This window comes from Chelon labrosus (genome assembly GCF_963514085.1).
Source record: "Chelon labrosus genome assembly, chromosome: 8".
NCBI lineage: Eukaryota > Metazoa > Chordata > Actinopteri > Mugiliformes > Mugilidae > Chelon > Chelon labrosus.
In genome coordinates this window covers 5,272,498-5,290,045 of record NC_140358.1, presented here as the reverse complement: position 1 = coordinate 5,290,045, position 17,548 = coordinate 5,272,498, and the positions used below count along the sequence as shown (strand labels likewise).

At 40.3% G+C, this 17,548-nt stretch overlaps 1 protein-coding gene across 1 annotated transcript in view; it reads left to right on the top strand.

Annotated features, from left to right (window-relative positions):
• fgfrl1a (fibroblast growth factor receptor like 1a) overlaps positions 1–13,334 on the top strand; it is a gene marked incomplete at its 5' end in the record, with an annotated part of 59,048 nt that extends 45,714 nt beyond the window's left edge. The window contains 5 exons of the mRNA XM_084550213.1: positions 4,387–4,464; positions 8,911–9,210; positions 11,071–11,243; positions 11,333–11,513; positions 11,750–13,334. Coding sequence (XP_084406339.1) covers positions 4,387–4,464; positions 8,911–9,210; positions 11,071–11,243; positions 11,333–11,513; positions 11,750–12,177 — 1,160 coding nt within the window. The 3' untranslated portion in view covers positions 12,178–13,334. The remainder of the gene's footprint in view (positions 1–4,386; positions 4,465–8,910; positions 9,211–11,070; positions 11,244–11,332; positions 11,514–11,749) is intronic.
• Between the last annotated feature and the right edge of the window lie 4,214 nt (positions 13,335–17,548).

The window sequence follows — 17,548 nt, the reverse complement described above, 5'->3', positions numbered from 1 at the left end:
GGAACATCTCTTTCTCTCCCCTCACACACTCGGCTCTAACACATACTGAGGTTCTGTCCACATATCCAGTGTCTCTATATTAAAACCTGGGAGGACATGACCCTTTAGGAAAACACTGCCCCCCCGGACAAACTCACAGATACAAACACACACACACACTGGACTGGGGAGACTCATATTTCTGAGCCTGCTCATGTCCAATTGCTGCCTTTTCTCTACAGACCTGAAAGCAAATACAAGACGAGGTTATACAAATACACACACTCTCACACAGGGGTACCCAGCCAGTGGATGTGTGAAATGTAGCTCACTGTTGAACCATCTCCCCCCCCCTGCAGATAAAGAGAGTGATGAATGAAAAGAAACAAAGAAGAGAAAACAAGAGAAAAAGCATAACAATCATAAATTGTAAATGTAATGCAAATATATTTTAAACTCATTGTGGCTTTGTTACACAATCACAAGCTACTTCACACCAGGCAACACACTTGCAAATTTAAACATCTCCATGTCTTCTACGAACATAGATAGTAATTCATTACCAGCAAATGTGTTGGGAAGAAACAAGGCTGCATGAAATATTCAGTATGTAAAATACATTGTAATTAGTTTGGCCATTTCTTAAAACAAGTCAAATATGTCACATTACAAATGTATATATGTTAGAGAAGTAGACTGTTAGGGAAGTAAACTATAGTGTCACTGGTTCAAATCCTGTCTACATTTGAATAGATTCTCCATGTACGCTTTAGTCAGATGTATGTATCTGTGATAGATGTATGTTTATCTCGTTCCTCCTGCTGTTCTTTCCGTCTCTACCCGGCTGCCCTTAGGCAGATGGGTCCCTCCATATGAGCTGGGATCTGCTCAAGGTTCCTTCCTGTTAAAAGGGAGTTTTTCCTTGCCACCGTCAAAGTTTGTGCTTGCTCTGGGGTCAGGTTTTGCAAAGCATCTTGAGACAATTTGTACTGACGCTACATAAATAAAAGTTAACTCCGTTTAATTGAAATCATGGCTGTAGTGCCCCTGATCAAGCCACATAACCCCAAAACTACTACCAGTGTATACAAATAGATGGGTTAAGAGCAGAGAACCAATTCCTTGCATTTTTATATTTGCACATATAAAGCAAGATTTAGTTTTACACAGAATGCGAATGACTACACAGGTCAATTGAACATCGCTCATGACGCCTCTTCTTGACCTGAGTAAGGTGCTGATCTGATGCAGGTGTCATTTTGCGATTGATTAGTTATGTGTTTTAGCTGTAGAACCCAGTGACAACAAAGAAAAGGATGAAAAAGTTCAGGAGCCTCTAGTCTGCCATGTCCAGACCAGCAAACAATTTCCCCTTTTATTCAAGTTAGATGCAATCTAGGGACGGACGCTTAAATGCTCTATTAGACCAGTGTTAAACTTGTGATTGATATGAATGAATCAAACTCGGGACATGCGTCACTACTACACTCAAATCATGTACACACTTGTTGTTTTAAAGCAGTGTTACCGGCAGTGTTTGTACACGCTTCCTTGCATTCATGGCCATGTGTGTGCTTATCTGACTTTGGCTGAGTGTAAATTTCTGTTGCAGGCACCAGGCGAAGTATCTGGCTGAACATTAGAAGGTGGAACAAGATCAGAAGAAAACATTTTGTTTATTAAAAACAGCTGGGGCAGGGAGGGAATAGATTTTCTACTATGTGTGTGTTCAACTTGAAACAAACAGCGAAGCTTTAACTCTACTCCCGAAACCTGCGCTAGAGCTGAAGAAATGTGTAAAACGGATCCTGCTGGCAGAAACCGTTTGTAAAGCCTTGATGCCAAACCTGAAATACATTTACAGGTTTTGGACTGAAAAGTTTAAAACACCCAACACCTAAAAATATGTATGTAGGGCAATGAGTCGTCAAGTCCTCAAGTTGTCTATGATTAGTAGAACCACACATATTATGTTCACTCTTTCTGCCCTCTATTAATACTGTATTCATATTCATAGTCATGAGTGATAATGGAGGGGTCAGCTGGTCAACAGTTCAACAACATGTGTTTGTGGTCAAATATTAAGTCTTTATTGGCATCAGTGGCCCGTTGGCCTCAGTACAGCTGTATGATTTCACTTTAGAAATCACACACTTATTTTTGGATCAAATAGGGTTCTGGTTTTGGTTATTTTAGAAGGTTGTCCTCCTTTGACAGCTTTATAGTTTTATACCACTGAGGTAGTCCACATTCAGTTAGTCCATAAGTTTATACATATGTTCATCCAGCCACCCCGTATTTTTGAAGGCAATATTTTGGGAATGTCTTGATGGAAATTCTTCATATTTGACCCAAATTTTCAGTCGAGGAGGAACTGGTTAGAATTTGGTGATCACTGTGTCCTCAGAAAACAAACTCAACGCACTCAACAAATCATGTTCTAATGATAATAACGTGCACAAACGAATAAAATTATTAAGTGGGTAAATTTTATATCAAAAAAGTCAACCCTACTTCTGCGAAAACGAAATAAATTAAATCCTTCAGCTACATATATTATCCGAGTCTGAGTCTGGATGTAAGTTGCAATCAGAGGTAAATCAGTTTATACATTCATTTGACCTATTCTGTAAAGACCCTGTTCATCATTTGTACAAGTTGTACAAGTATTTTTTGGAAACATTTATAAAATGTACTGATAAATATTCATTTGTGGGTTTTAGCAAGGTTTGGATGCACAGCATAGATTAGTAGATTCTCTGTCCTGTATGGACCGTGGAAGCCGCTCAGTTCCCGTATGTGAGTGGGTTAGCAGGAGGTCTGCCAAGAAAGGTTTACAGCCTCACACAAGGCAGGGGGAAGGGTTGGCTTTCTGGTAAGAGTGCTAAACCATGCTCCCCCTTCAGATCAGACCCCCATGCCGCTTGGCTTCAAACACGTTGCCCCTTTCTCAGAACTCACCGTGCATGTTGCAGGAGGGAGGGATGAAGGGGGAGTCCGAAAGAGGGAAAGAGGAGTGAGGTTTGACTGAAATAACGGCACCTCAAGTTACCATTTAGTCAAATAATGCCAGAGCACACGCATCCACGCATGCACCGACACACCCATGCAGGAATTCATATCACGCACACACACACACAGGGCCTGCATCACGTGGCCTGTTATGCTATTAATACCAGCCCTAAGGATGCAGGTCATGCTGCGTGTTTGCATTTCTAATGTGTCTTTTATTCCATCACCCAAATAGTGATGCATTAAAAACATTTGGCGCTGCATTAAACGCTCCAAGCTCTCAGGTGGTCTTCTAAACTCTTAAAAAGATCATTGTATGTACCAACATGCACGATAAACATATCCATTTACAGTTCTCTCGCGTACTTTCTGCAGGTGGTCCAAGGCTGTTAGGTTCCTTTTTCTTTCCTTCTATTACTACATCAGGTTTTGGTTGAAGTTTCAGGTTCAAGCCAAGTTAACCGCATGCATTTTTGACAGACCTGATATTGGACTGTATCACCCTCCCACCTCCCCACCATCCCTTGTAAAGGGCCCCTTGGATACATTGGTTCCATCTTGAAGTGGTTCCTAGTGTGAAGGTTCAGGCGGATGTTTGTATCTGTATTATAATCAATGTGGGAAGAGAAGATGAGCGAGTGAACCTAATACACAAGTGTGAAAGTTTTTTCCTTGAAAGGTAATATGAAGAAAATTATTTTCCTCTCCTCTTTTTGTGAAGTCTAGGACCCAAATTTATGATCATACTTTCTCAGAGCCATGTGTCTGGAATTAAAGATTTCATTGCCTGTGATTTGCAACAGCAGAAAGTCTCTGGCACATAAATACAAATGGACAAGCATACGCTACTGTGTCATATTATTTATCTTTTGTTTTTCTGGCTTAGCAAGGAATGTGGTGCTGGTCCATGGCTGAATGGGCCTAGATGGAAATTAGGTTTCTGAAATCCGAAAGTAGAAATAAATGGTGCAGCAATTGTCCTGTATTATGGGACATCACTATTTCTTCACACACAGAGTAATCTTTTACACATCAAAGGCGCTAAGCAGTTACTTATTAACCTCTCATTTCAACTTGAATTTATTTGCCAACAGTTTAACTTTTATTCATGTCTTTCGTTACCCTTTGTGCTGCAGAGGTTTTAGCTAAAAACCTGCACAACATTCTCCTCCCAGTTTTCAATCATCTTCCCATAAATCACTGATTTCTTCATTTTGTCCTGAACACATGAGCATGCATTTTGGCCCCGTACTAAAGCACCTGTATCATGTGAAAACGTTTGAGCCTTTTCATTAAAACTGGAAATTTTTATTTTTGTACTCCAGCATAGCTTTGTGCATAGAGTTAATATTTATGTCTTAGTTTTTAATCTCTTGTCTTTCTCTTTTTCACCAGATGACTCCAGCTCAAGAAATGGAGCAGGGGCAGCCCATGGTCACTCAGAGCATACCCCAGAGCTCGCGGGAAAAATGGGTAAGCACTTATAACTTCTCAGATATCATCTCAACATGGATATTTAACATTTGAAAACGTGAAAAAAAAAGCCTGACAGAAAAAAAGTGACACATGAGACTGTGTAACATTTTAAGAAGTACAGTAGCCGATTGTATAATAAACACCTTGCCAGAGGGGAGAAGGTGACGGTATATGCCCACACACAGACACACAAATAGACACAGGCACACATCAGGGTGGCTGTTTGTGTAAGTAATTGGCTCTGACAGAGTTGAGAGCGGTCTATTTGTGTGAGGTGTGATTTGGTGGGACACATTCCTTCCTTTCCCCCCTCTCCCCAAGTCTCCCTGGACCCTCTCGTCATGTAACTTAACCCTTCTTTCTTTGCTTGTTATCCTTTCATCAGACTCTTTCTCCTTCCCCTTCTCTCACTTTTTTTCTGTCAAATATCAGTTCTTATGCACTTTAGCTGAACTCTCCCTTTAGTTTTTTATTTATTAATTTGCTTCTCTGTCCTCACTCAAACAAACCCAATATATGTATGAACTGCTTTTGGGTACATACATACACAATCAGAGATCCATGTATATGCTTTATCTTTGGAAGGGTCTCCCTCTGAATGCTCTGAAGTGAAATGTACTGATAAATTATCCTAAACACTCCACCATGTTTGATAGTATTTTCATTATTATCCTTATTAACCCTTCACCTGAAGTACAAAATGAGCCAAAATGACCTCCGTTAGTTAAAACTCTCGCTATCATAGATAGTATGTAAAACCCCTGCTGGATTGCACACTCACACACTCCCTGTCACATTCTGTCTCTTCATTTCTTTCTTTCTCTGGCTCACTGTCTGATCAAAGGCAGTCCGTCAGAGGGTCACCAGTATTTTTACACTGTGAAGTGTGGCGTTGAAGTGGCCCCTGAGACCCAGAACAAGCCTGCCCTTTACACACTCCGGCTCTCACCTTCTAGCCTCTCCTCTTCTCTCTCTCATATTGCTTTTTCACTTCTTCCTTGCTTCTCTTCTCCCTCTCTCTCTCTCTCTCTGCCCCCTTTTCTTTCGTGTGCCCTCTCTTTTACCTTTGCTTTTTATTGTTTTAACTCTTTGTTCTCAATTTTTCTGCCATTGCTTCAAATTTTATTCGTCCATTTTTAGCAGTCTTCTCAAGTTGCAGTCTTCCTTATGCATTCACCTAAACATGAACTTCGCCAGTTTTTTTCCATCTGCTTTCTTCTTAACTTTTGTTTGATCTGGTTCATCTTCGATGGTATATATCCAGGTCATTTCAGTTACACCTTGCTGTATTTTGCTCATCCTCCACTCTCTTGTATTTATCCAGTGCAGCTGCTCTTTGCTTTGGCTCCCCCCCTCATTACTGTTAATTTCAGCCGCCACGCAGGCTGAATTTATGTAATCATCAAAGCCTGACATTAAACTATGAACCATTGTCTCGTCCACTCTGCTTTCCTCACTCTGTGCTAGATCTGTTGACTCTGTCTGGTCACAGTTCAGCTGTAGTCCAGTAGCTTTTCTCAGACTCAGGGGGCACAGAGGCGAGACTTAAAAGCCTTTCCGGTATGTTTGTTTTGTCATCCTGCCCAGCTTCGGGCCTGTTGATAGAGAGCTATATTCCACTGAGTAATGCAGCTTTGGTGAAATCTCCCAATTTGACCGCTCAAACCCCGTCACATAACTCTCCCCCTGTTTGTTTACCCAGAGCTAGAATAATAACTGTGTCCAATGAAAGAGATGCAACTGCAGTAGTTTGAGGGTGATTTATCGCCCCGGTTGATGGCTATCTGCTCTGGTTAGAACATGAGGGCAATAAAATCAAGCGCTCCTGTGAATGATTTTCTCTCCTCCCTCACAACTGGTTAGTTTTTTTTTCTTTGTTGCTCTGCTTTCACTGATCGTTGTGTTTTAAAAGCGTTCTGCCATTTTCTTAGGTATATTTAACTTTGAATAGCTAGATGGAGTTAAGTCATGACACTGGTAGAAGGGATGAAAATGTTTATAATAAATATATATGTTAGGTTAACTGACTCTTTTATACCTTCCAAGAAAGTATTTGCATGAATGAACGGATGTTTGGTCTGATGCCAAGTCAATGTCTGGCTCTTTATGTCTTGAACGTTCATGACCCATAATTAAAAGTGATTTTACACAGTCGCCTAGAGACTTTCTGATTTTGCAATCTTTTCATGGATGTTTGATTTGTGCTTAAATAAGTGTTGCTTTTGACACAGTGCAGAAATGTGGAGCAAGAGATGCTGGATCATAGGAAAATAAGGAATCCAGTGTCTTTTTGTGCATTTGTTTGTGTGTGTGTGTTTGTGTATGTTTGTGGACATGTCAATAAGTCATTTCTATCAGGGAGAAGAGGAAGTGATTCAGATTTTTTTTCTCAAACAAAACAATTAGGGTTTATTACAGCAAATTAGACTGTATATACCAAGAGGCGCGTTGCCATATGTTGTTAAGGCGAAACATGGAATTCCTGGCACTGCCTGCAGCAGTGACCTCAGCCCATCTGACGAGCCTCACGCTGCAAAAAATGTCCATCTCAACAAGTCACTAAGTCTCGCATTCAGTCCTCAAAACGTCTCAAATATCTGTACAGGCTGAGATCATTCAATTTTGCTCCTAATTCTATTTTTCTTATTTACAAACTTCATTGAAACATGTGTCAGTACATTACCAAGGACAAACAATAGCCTTTTCACATCAGGCATGAATACTCTTCTGTGTAGATTCTAATTATTATTAACTTTGAAGAAATTGATTTCATGGTGCATAATAAATTGTTATGCACCAGTGTTGACTATTTCTGGGGCAGAAAATGAATTTGTAATGACATTAATTGCTGCAGATTTGTGCATGCAAACCATCAGACATAGTAAGTAAGAAACACGAGTACATAGTAGGGGTTGAACGATTTTGGATTTTTAAAAGTCGACTAATATGTGGTGAAAGTCGACGTCGACTAGTCGATGATGTCACACATGAAAACACAGTAGAAAGTAAGGGTTTGCAACTATGAAATCTACATTCATACCTGACCTGAATACATATTGTAGCGTCTCACACAAAGGAAGTTACGAAGGCTTTTCTGCAAGGTAACTGGAGCTTGACCACGGGCTTCTGTCAGCCGTAGCCCACGGCAACACCATAAACACAGTCAGTGTGACACTTCTAATATGCGGTTCTTGCTCGGCAAGACACAAACAAAAAAACACGCTGAACAACCACAGCAACAATGTCAACTAATAGAACACAACAGAACTGAACATGAACACATGAGCTTATCAATACTGTGCGCTGCAGATATGTATAGCCTATATAAATCAGCACCGTCAGTGGCATTAAATGGTACTTAAAAGCGTGTTGTAAGATAGGATGATGTGGCCGGGATAAAAAAAAAGCAGTATATCTCCAGATCCTTTTCCGTGTATAGCAGATAAAGGTCTAATAACATTAGACAATGAAATTTACCAGTAAATTGTTGATGTGCAGCCTCCTTCTCTCTGTTACTGCAGGACGTCTGGTGAAGTTGTTATTTGACTACTGTCCAGAGGATTTGGACCGTTCCTCTGCTAGCGTTAGCGGATGTCTTTTCAGATGAGTGTGCATTGTAGTACTACTTTTGTTGTATTTCAGGACTAACATGTCCTGACATGCACGGTAGAATGGGCTTCATCTTTAGTGAAGTATTTCCACACACTTGATGAACCGTTGCTAGTTTGCTGCAATGACCCACTGGGCTCCTCACCTGTCTTCTCAGAGGCATCCGTGTTGTTACTGTCACGTGATCGGCGACTAGTTGACTTCCTACTTAAAGCGTCATGGTACAGCAGTAAAGTCGACTAGTCGGTACAACCCCTAGTACATAGGTGAGTTTCTAACAGCCCAGAGGAATAAAATGCTACATGCTGGCATCTTTCTAATAGCATCTAATAGCAAAAATAGCCACTTTCCTGGATGTAAAGAGCAGCTAAAACTTGTAACTCAGGAGGCCAGAAGGAACACTTTCTGTGTCACAGACTATATCAGATAACATGGCTTTGATTGCTCTGTACGTCTAATAAAAGTGTCACATAGGAATCTTCAATAAATTCCACCATTTTTCCCCAATCTGGTCTCCTTCCACTGCACCAAAGAACAGAAGACTGCTTGTAAATATAAACGTGTTCCATAAACCGGTTACCTCTGCTAATAACTGTCTGCTCCTTTCAGAGAGAACTGCTTTTTTCTTTCTTTTGGCCTGCACCAGAGTGAGACAGAGAGTTGTTACCTTTCTTTGTATGCTTAATTAATATTTGGTCATACTGTGTTTAATTGAAACCCTTATCCAAAGTGCATGTAAATTCAGCTCTTGTCTTATTCAGGCATCTTCTAGCAACACAACGTGGCTTCCCTTGCTAGAACTCCCTCTAATTACTGTTTTAATCCACCTTGCAGTTCGTCCACGTTTCACCCAGCCAGCGAAGATGAGGAAACGCGTCATCGCGCGGCCGGTCGGCAGCTCCGTGCGACTGAAATGCATGGCGAGCGGAAACCCCCGGCCCGACATCGTTTGGTTGAAGGACAACAGGCCGCTGGTGGATGACGAAAGTGGAGCGGGGGCAGCAGGGGAAGGGAAGAAGAAGAGGTGGACTCTGAGTCTGAGGAACTTGACGCCGGAGCACAGCGGGAAGTACACCTGCCACGTCTCCAACAGAGCAGGAGAGATCAACGCCACCTACAAAGTGGAAGTCATACGTGAGTCACCAATGTATCTGAGAAAGATTTATACTCAGAGTTAAAGATAAGGGTTAGTTATTGGAGTATAAAAATGAAGCTGTGCCATATTTTTCAGCTTTTAGTTGAATTAGTTGAAGGCTAATGAAAAACACACTGACCACGTGGATCTGACTGGAACTGTCCTCCTGATTAGTGTTTTAGTAAAAGCACATGTTATACGTAATATGTTGCCGTTTACAACCTGAGGTCAGCTCTGTCTGATATGTCTGTTTTAGACACTATTGTAAGAAGTGTTTTCTTGACTATATCAGTTAATTTAACTGCTTAATCAACTGACTAGTGCATTGTACTTCTACATACCATCTTAAAATGCTACTACTTTTAAGATGGTATGAAATGTTTAATATATTTTAAAATATGACTGCTTGTGGTTGTTTCATGCCGTGACACATCAAGAAAGCACATCTGTGGCATTGTGGTGTTTGGGAATTCCTGCTGGTTTATAATATAACAGCAGGAATGCTGCTCAACCAAACAAAAATATACATTACGCTGGACACCGTGTGCATATTACTGTTTTACTGAGAGGCCTGTGTGACTAAATAGCAGGGTTTGAAATGGGTGTTGTGTCCATTTCGGCTCACAATACAGTGATTATGCAGAATGTTTAAGATCAGATGATCAAGAGAGCTATAATTAACTTTTCAACCATTTAAATGACTTGTTGCCAGGGAGTGATATCTTATATTTGGAAAGGAGTATAGAATAAAATATCATCTGCTCGTCCTCCAGCACAATAATAACAATCTACAGTATTCTGTGTTGCTTTATGAGCTGCACCAAGTTTGAAATAACTTTTAAAACTTTCTTTCAGTGGCATTTATAGTTAAGGTCATTCAAGCTAGCAAATATTTTTAATTCTTTCAGTTCAGAAGTTGAGCCAGCTACAGTTTTAGTCTAAAAAAGGTATAGTTTTACCGCTGAGAGCAGAATGTGTTTTATGACGAATAGTGGCTGTTTTTTGACGTATTGGCTCCAGTTGGAAGGCTGCAAAAGCTGTTTTGACGCTGGATGATTTAACGTTGAACTGGTCGGTGAGAGTTGGTGTTAAATTAATGTATGTGTGCACAATGAACTGAGTGTAACCAAAAGTTATAGCTCTGCAGAGAGCCTCAAACTAGCTCTCTCGACTCTCACTTTACTCGCCACATCTGTTCGACATTAAACTACAGCTGTAGTCGTTCCTGAAAGACAGTTTCGCACACACGCATGAATAAAAAAGAAGTAAATCAAACCGCTGCTTACTCACGTCAAATGTGACTTTTCTTTTTTTTGGTTGAGATTCAATCAGCTGTCAGTCATGAGGAGAAAAATGGAGTCCAGCTCAGAAAACTGAAAAAAAAAAAAAAGTGGAGATGCTTACGTACATAGGAACATAAATTATCAGATGGATCCACATGGGTTTGCACCTGCTAAGAAAGCAGTCTGGAGTACTTTGTAAAACTTGGATTAAAATAGTTTTCAGATTAAATATATTAAATGCAGATTTCACACTTTTGTCATTTCCACTGCAAGACATCTGTAATGTTGCACATGTACTGTTCACATAAGATTACGTTTACAGTATAAACTGAGAGAGGATTGTGATGCTGAAAATCTTTCCTTTCATCTTCAATCAGTTCACATGTATTCAATAAATGTCTTTATAGTCTCCAGACTTTAATTTAGCTGAATTTGACAATAAAATAATCAAACCATTTAGCCTTTTCAGAAGTTGTTGACTACAATAGAGCATAACATTAAATAGATTTTCTCTTTGTGTGTGTGTTGAGTGTGGGTATTTACTTGTTTGTCTGTTTCTTCTGTGTCTTTCTTCAGAGCGCACCAACTCTAAACCCATCTTGACCGGTACTCACCCTGTCAACACCACTGTGGACTACGGAGGAACCACGTCCTTCCAGTGTAAAGTCCGCAGTGACGTCAAGCCGGTTATCCAGTGGCTAAAAAGAGTTGAACCCGGTGACGAGAACAAATTCAACTCCACCATAGAGGTACAAACGCACACAGGCGAAACACAAATTATGGTTACTTAGCATTATTTGACTAAATGATTTTATAACTTTATGGGTTCTATTCAAAGGTTGGAGACCATCGCTTTGTGGTCCTGCCGACGGGAGAGGTTTGGTCGCGTCCCGATGGATCCTACCTCAACAAGCTGCTGATAACCAGAGCCAAGGAGGAAGATGCCGGCATGTACATCTGCTTGGGAGCCAATACAATGGGCTACAGCTTCAGAAGTGCTTACCTCACTGTGCTGCCAGGTTAGAGGAAGGAGGAGATGAAAACTAATGTTCATATATAAAAATAATTTTCTATGAATCAAAATAGATTTTTAATCATCACCTATAGACAGTCAGTCAAAGCAGAGGTTCTCAGCTGCTTGGATAACCTCCACTGTTATGCTGACTAGCAAGAGTGTTCTTCATTAGCATTTAGACAGATGATTGTGTCATATTTTGAGCTGTCATTTATTTCTTCATCTCTTATTGAATTGCAGACCGGAAGCCTCAACCCAACTCTGTCCCAACAGCAACATCCCCGAGCCTCCCCTGGCCCGTCATTATTGGAATACCATCGGGTGTGGCCTTCATTTTAGGCACAGCCCTCCTCTGGTTCTGCCAATCGAAACGCACCTGCTCCTCTTCTTCATCCTCCTCCTCCACTCTCCCCGCTGCCCAGCGTCTGCCCTCCTCCTCAAATCGAGACCGAGCCTGCCCGGCGCTCTCTCCTCAACCGGCCAGCGGGGATAAAGATTGTCTCTCGTATGAGGACTACGTCGCCCATCAGCAGCTGCTCCTCTCTCAGGGAGGCGCGGGGTTGGCTCCCAAGGTCTACCCAAAGGTCTACACGGACATTCACACGCACACGCACTCACACGTGGATGGAAAAGTGCACCAGCATCAGCACATTCACTACCAGTGTTAACAGCGAGGTGAGCAGCAGGCTTCGGTTGTTTCAGTTCAGCTCGTACACTGACATGTTTGGGTGCATGCAGCCTCAGTCATAACAGTCCACACTAACTGCTGAAATACAAAGGAAAGCACATGCAAGAGACTATGCGGATTCATATACAGGAACTCTGGATCACGCAACTCTGCTGCAGCCTCATGTTGTGTGTACATGGACAACACATGAACAATGAAGAATGTAAAGAAAGAAGGTCCTTATTTTCAGTCTGGCAGCCAGTCCAGTGAAATCAATGAGTAAACCCCACATGTTTATGAAACTGCTCATATTTTCTTTTGTGCAACTGCCTTATTTGAAGCCACAGAGAACTGTGCAGTATCAAGGTAATTTAAAAAACAATATATCAGTCTCTACTTTTTACACAACCTCCTCAGTAACAGTAGAAATACACATTGTTTAGATTACAACGCCTCAAATATACAGTAGTTACTTATGTATATAAACGATTATATGGCATTTAGCGTGCTACTTCCTCCTGGGTAATCTATAAAGAGCAGAATAGCATATACAGTATGTAATGCAATAGCTTAATTTCAGAGTATATCTCAGGCATCGGCCTAACTGAGCCATGAAATAACACTAATCTAGAGAAACTCCACAACCTCTGCAAGAAAAAGAGCTGCTGATGTTTGCCTCTGACGGCCGCTCTGCCGAATGTCCAGCTGCTATCTGGGGTCCTGCGGGGGAAAAAGAGAGGGCATGTCAAACTGAAATACAGCTTGGATTTCTTTTAGTCAACGCTTTGGTGTGACGTTTCAGAAAAGATTGCAGAGGTTCGGGTAAATAAACCTACTCTGTCATTAAAAGTCCCTTTGTTTTCTAGAGAATGGAGGCATTTCCTGTTTTGCGTCATCTCCTTTTGTGTAATGTTTGCTGACCTTTTTAGTAGAGATCTGGATGTAGGTTATTATTCTTAAGCCACCAGCACAAACAGAATAACCAACAATGCCTTGATGTTAAATGGGGCCTTTTAGAAATTTTTTCCACGTTTCATGGATCACTGTTGGCTCTTTAGATACGTCACAGATTCTTGTGAGTCTGTTATGAGATTTATAGGGCTTAAAAAATTTAGGACAAGACTCAGTTCTTCTTCTTAAACACGTCACACAGTGACACCGTGTGATGTGTGGTGTACTGGAAGAGGTTCTGTTCTACATCTGTTGCATATTGTTTTTTCATCTAAAGAAGAAAAGTTTTAGGATAAAGCAATAGAGTCATCCATCTCCCTGATTAGGAAAACGGAAGATGTTAATGTTAATAAAGTATAATGGAGGGATACAGTTTAAAAACAAAGTCCATAAACTGACCATAAACAAATCAGTGCTGACCATAATTAGCCATAATTAACTGTTTTGGAAATCAACCAAAGTTCAGGTCAGAAACATAACATTAGCTCGGTACTTAATCTACTAAAGGATCTCTGAGGATGGTTTTACCATTTTCACTTTTTTGTTCATTAATTGTGTATCAGTGCATTTAAGCTCTCAATGTTCCTGGTAGCTGTTGGGACGTTTCCCCACACCAGCCTTTTATAAAACCATCTAGCCTGAATAAAACCTCAAAAAAACAAACAAAAAAAACAAAACAGCTGCAGCAAACCTCAGCTCACATCTATTTACAACATCCTCTATTTCGTTCTTTTTTTTTTCTTTTTTTTTCTTCTCAGGTGTCCACCTTGTTGTTGCTGTGTGTGCTCATGAATCTGACCACTACATAAAAACTGTGTTAAATGATATGCTAAGATAAGATTTATGTTACAGCTGTTTTGCGTTATAGCGCTGGCTGAGAGCATGGTTGAAACAGTGGGAGGGTGACTCTGTCCAGAGATGTTAAAGTATAAAAATAATAAATAAATAAAGTGTAGAAGAGATGTATTTACATGAAATATGAACGCTTGCCATAGACTTGACTGTTTGCATTAAGTCAGCATTTCTCTCTGCAGCCCTTCCTCAGAATACAACAGCGAGAACTTTACAAGGTTGTGTTTAAATAACCATGTGACAGGAACTGATATATTGAAATCATATGGTGACTTCGGTGCTTGCTCTCCTCCATTTATTTTTGCACATAAATCTTTAAATTTAAGAAGGACAATTTACAAATATATTTTTATAGAGAATTCTTACATTTCTTATTTACATACTATTCCCTGGTGTGTTCTCTGCACAGAAAGCCTGCAGACCAGAGATTTAAACCTCCTTGTGCTTTCTTTTGTGAGTTTTAAGTCAGAGAGAATTCAAGCTTTACTCACAGATTCAACTTTACAACCATACAACAGCTTACAGATACTCTTAATACACTATTTGATCACACTTCTTCCTCTTACCTTCTATATGAACCTAAATTAAATAAGCGATAGAAAAGGAAAGGCGTGCTCATTCTGCTGCCTAAATGACTGTGATACAGTTCCAAAGGGAGTTCATTTAAATGCCTCAGCTGTGACTCAAAATAGCATTTGAAATATTTAGTGTCTCTCTCTCTTTGAGATGTTTTTCTCGTCCTCCCTGTCTCTTCTCTTTTGAAACATCTACTGACAAAGTCGCCCCGAACAATAGCTGAACTGTGTACATTTCACTGCTTTCATGCTTCCCTTCCTGTATTGGAAACAGCGTGAAAACAAACACATAACATTTTCTGCAGCCACTGTTACTTACCGTTTTTTATTGTGTCAAAGCTAATAAACTGCCAATAAACAGACTGTGTATATGTGCACTTACCACTAGTATGTACGTGGAATGCCATTAGTGTTGGAACTATAGAAAATCTTAGATGATTTAGTGAGAGTGCTTTGGACCATACAGTCGCGACATGTTGGCCCACAAAACATCCTAAATGCTAAATTGTCTCGATTAAAAACGAAAGTGTGTTTCTAATTTATTTTCTCTTTGACATGTTTATATTTTTTTCATATAATTGGGCATTATACTGCATGAATGGATTTTGTGTTATAGTCATAATGTAAGCTATGTAGCAGATACCATGGTTCATGTCATTGTAAGATACTGTATTTATACGTGCTGACAAAATATACAAAATTATATCGATAACCTTCGTATCGACAATCTTGTACAGTTTATTGTCATTTAGGTTAAAAATCTTTTCCTCTCCATTGTAATCATGTTATTGGTGCCATTAAAAAAGTAAAATCAAAATCAAGTGTCTTGGTCTTCAGAGATTCAATTAAGGTTCACTCGAAGGCATTTGCCAAGAAGAACTTTGATCTTTTCATTTCCGTGACCCAGAACGGTTTGTCTTGCTGCATCCATTCCCGGTCACACAGGCAGGGATTCCACTTCAGTCCAGTACAATACCTCACAGTGCCATGGGACTGTCTTTAAGTGAATGTCCTTCTCTAAATAGTCAAAGCCCTTCAGTTGCGAGAGCTGCAGCCGGCGTTTCATCTGTCAACGTGTCTGTCTGGAGAGATGACAGATGGACAAGAGTTGCGTGCAGATGGAGGGTGTGAAGGCACAACGTCTCTCTCCTCTCTGACTCATTTAGGAAGGGAAGATGGTGAAAGAAAACGCTGTTGAAAGGATGGGGCACTGGAAACGGGGTGGAGGAAGCAACGGGGCTGCATGTGAGAACAGAATACTGATAATACTACTCAAGACTGTTTTGTGCACATTACTCAGATTTTTAGGCAAACCAAAGAAAGTTCGGCATGAAAGTCTTAAAGACTGCTAGACTGTGACACGTTGCTGGATTTTGCATCGATAAAGTTGAGTGCCTGTATCTATTGCTTTGCATCAGTGACATCGAACCATTTCCAACAATCATACATCAGTCAGGTATAACATTATGACCACCTGCCTGATATTGTGTAGGTCTCCCTTGTGCCTCCAAAACAGTTGTGACTCATCAGTGAATGGACATGGACCTTCTGAGGGTGTTCTGTGGTGTCTGGCAACAGGATGTTGTTAGTGGAGGCCTTTGGGTCCTATGGGTTGAGGTGAGGGGCCTCTGTGGATCATCCCACAGATACTTGATCAGTTTGGGATCTAGTGAATCTGGAGGCCAGGTCAACACCTTGTGCTGTTCTTCATGTCTTTTCGAGTTGTTCCTAAACTGTTTTTAGTGTGTCTGGCTTCGTCCCTTATTGTTACATGATGGTCAATGTTCTTTACTTCTCTTGTCAGTGGTTTTAATGTTGTGGCTGATCAATGTATACAGGCTGTTCTTATTTTTGTTGGCCACTTGTGGGCAGAAGCAATCAGTTGGCACAGCATTACCTTTCAGTTGGCTATTTACACACCCTGCAGACATGGTGCAACATTTATTTCTATTTGGAGTTGGTTTTATGTAAATTTAAGTCCAGTATTTCCTTTTTTGCGTGTTTGTTCTCTACCAGTGAGCTACTCAGAGCTTTACCTGCTTAATTCTCCATTATGTTCAACAGCTGGTACAGTATATTCAGAGAGCATAGAGGGGATTTATTTTACCTTTCCAGTCTAGTAAAGTTGTTAATAAAGTGGTGAAAATGATCCAGAACTGTGAAATTGTGAGAGGACTTGCACAATCAAGTGATATATAGATTGGTGTCAAATATCAACAATTTTCACATGATTTATATACTCATTTAGATACGTACGGGCTCCTTGACCCCATGCAGCATTTTGTTTGTTCCCAAAATACACTGCTGCTGTCACACCCCTACTAAATCCTCTGTTGTTTATTACAAACAACCCAGATTACATACAATACAGGGAGAGTAAAATGGATCCGTGACAAGTGTATTTTACTAGCGAATACTTACTAGACACTAGACGTTTATCACTAGAAAGATTTAAGGAGGTCACTCTGAGTTCAGCTGAAATTGAATAGAAGTGTTTAATGGGGATTTCCTCTAACAATGACAGCATTACCTTGACTTTTCGGTAGCTTAACTTCAACATAACTAGTCATTACAGTAAGTATGATTAAAAAATAAATAAAATTAAATATATCCTCTAAAAAAGAATGGTAAGACACATCACATTTTGAATTGACAAATATAGTTTCCCCTCAGGTGTTGGAAAACAGGATTGGTAATCTGCATTGTTTCGTAACTTTTTGGGTTGGTTAAAGACTGAGCAAGGGCTTAAGGGCATACTGGATGTGGAGGAGAATGGAAAAGAAGTTTGGAAAAAGAACAATGAAAATATACAGAGAAGGAAAAGATTTTGCGGTTTTTAAATCTTTGCAAAATTCAGCACTTACTCACGACCTTCCCAAAATCCTGGATCACTTAAACACATAGCAGCTGTCAAAAGTGCATTCAATTTGTGTGAAAAGAAAAACTTGACAAGGGATACATGTGAAGAAACGTTCTTGGATGTTTTCACCCCTG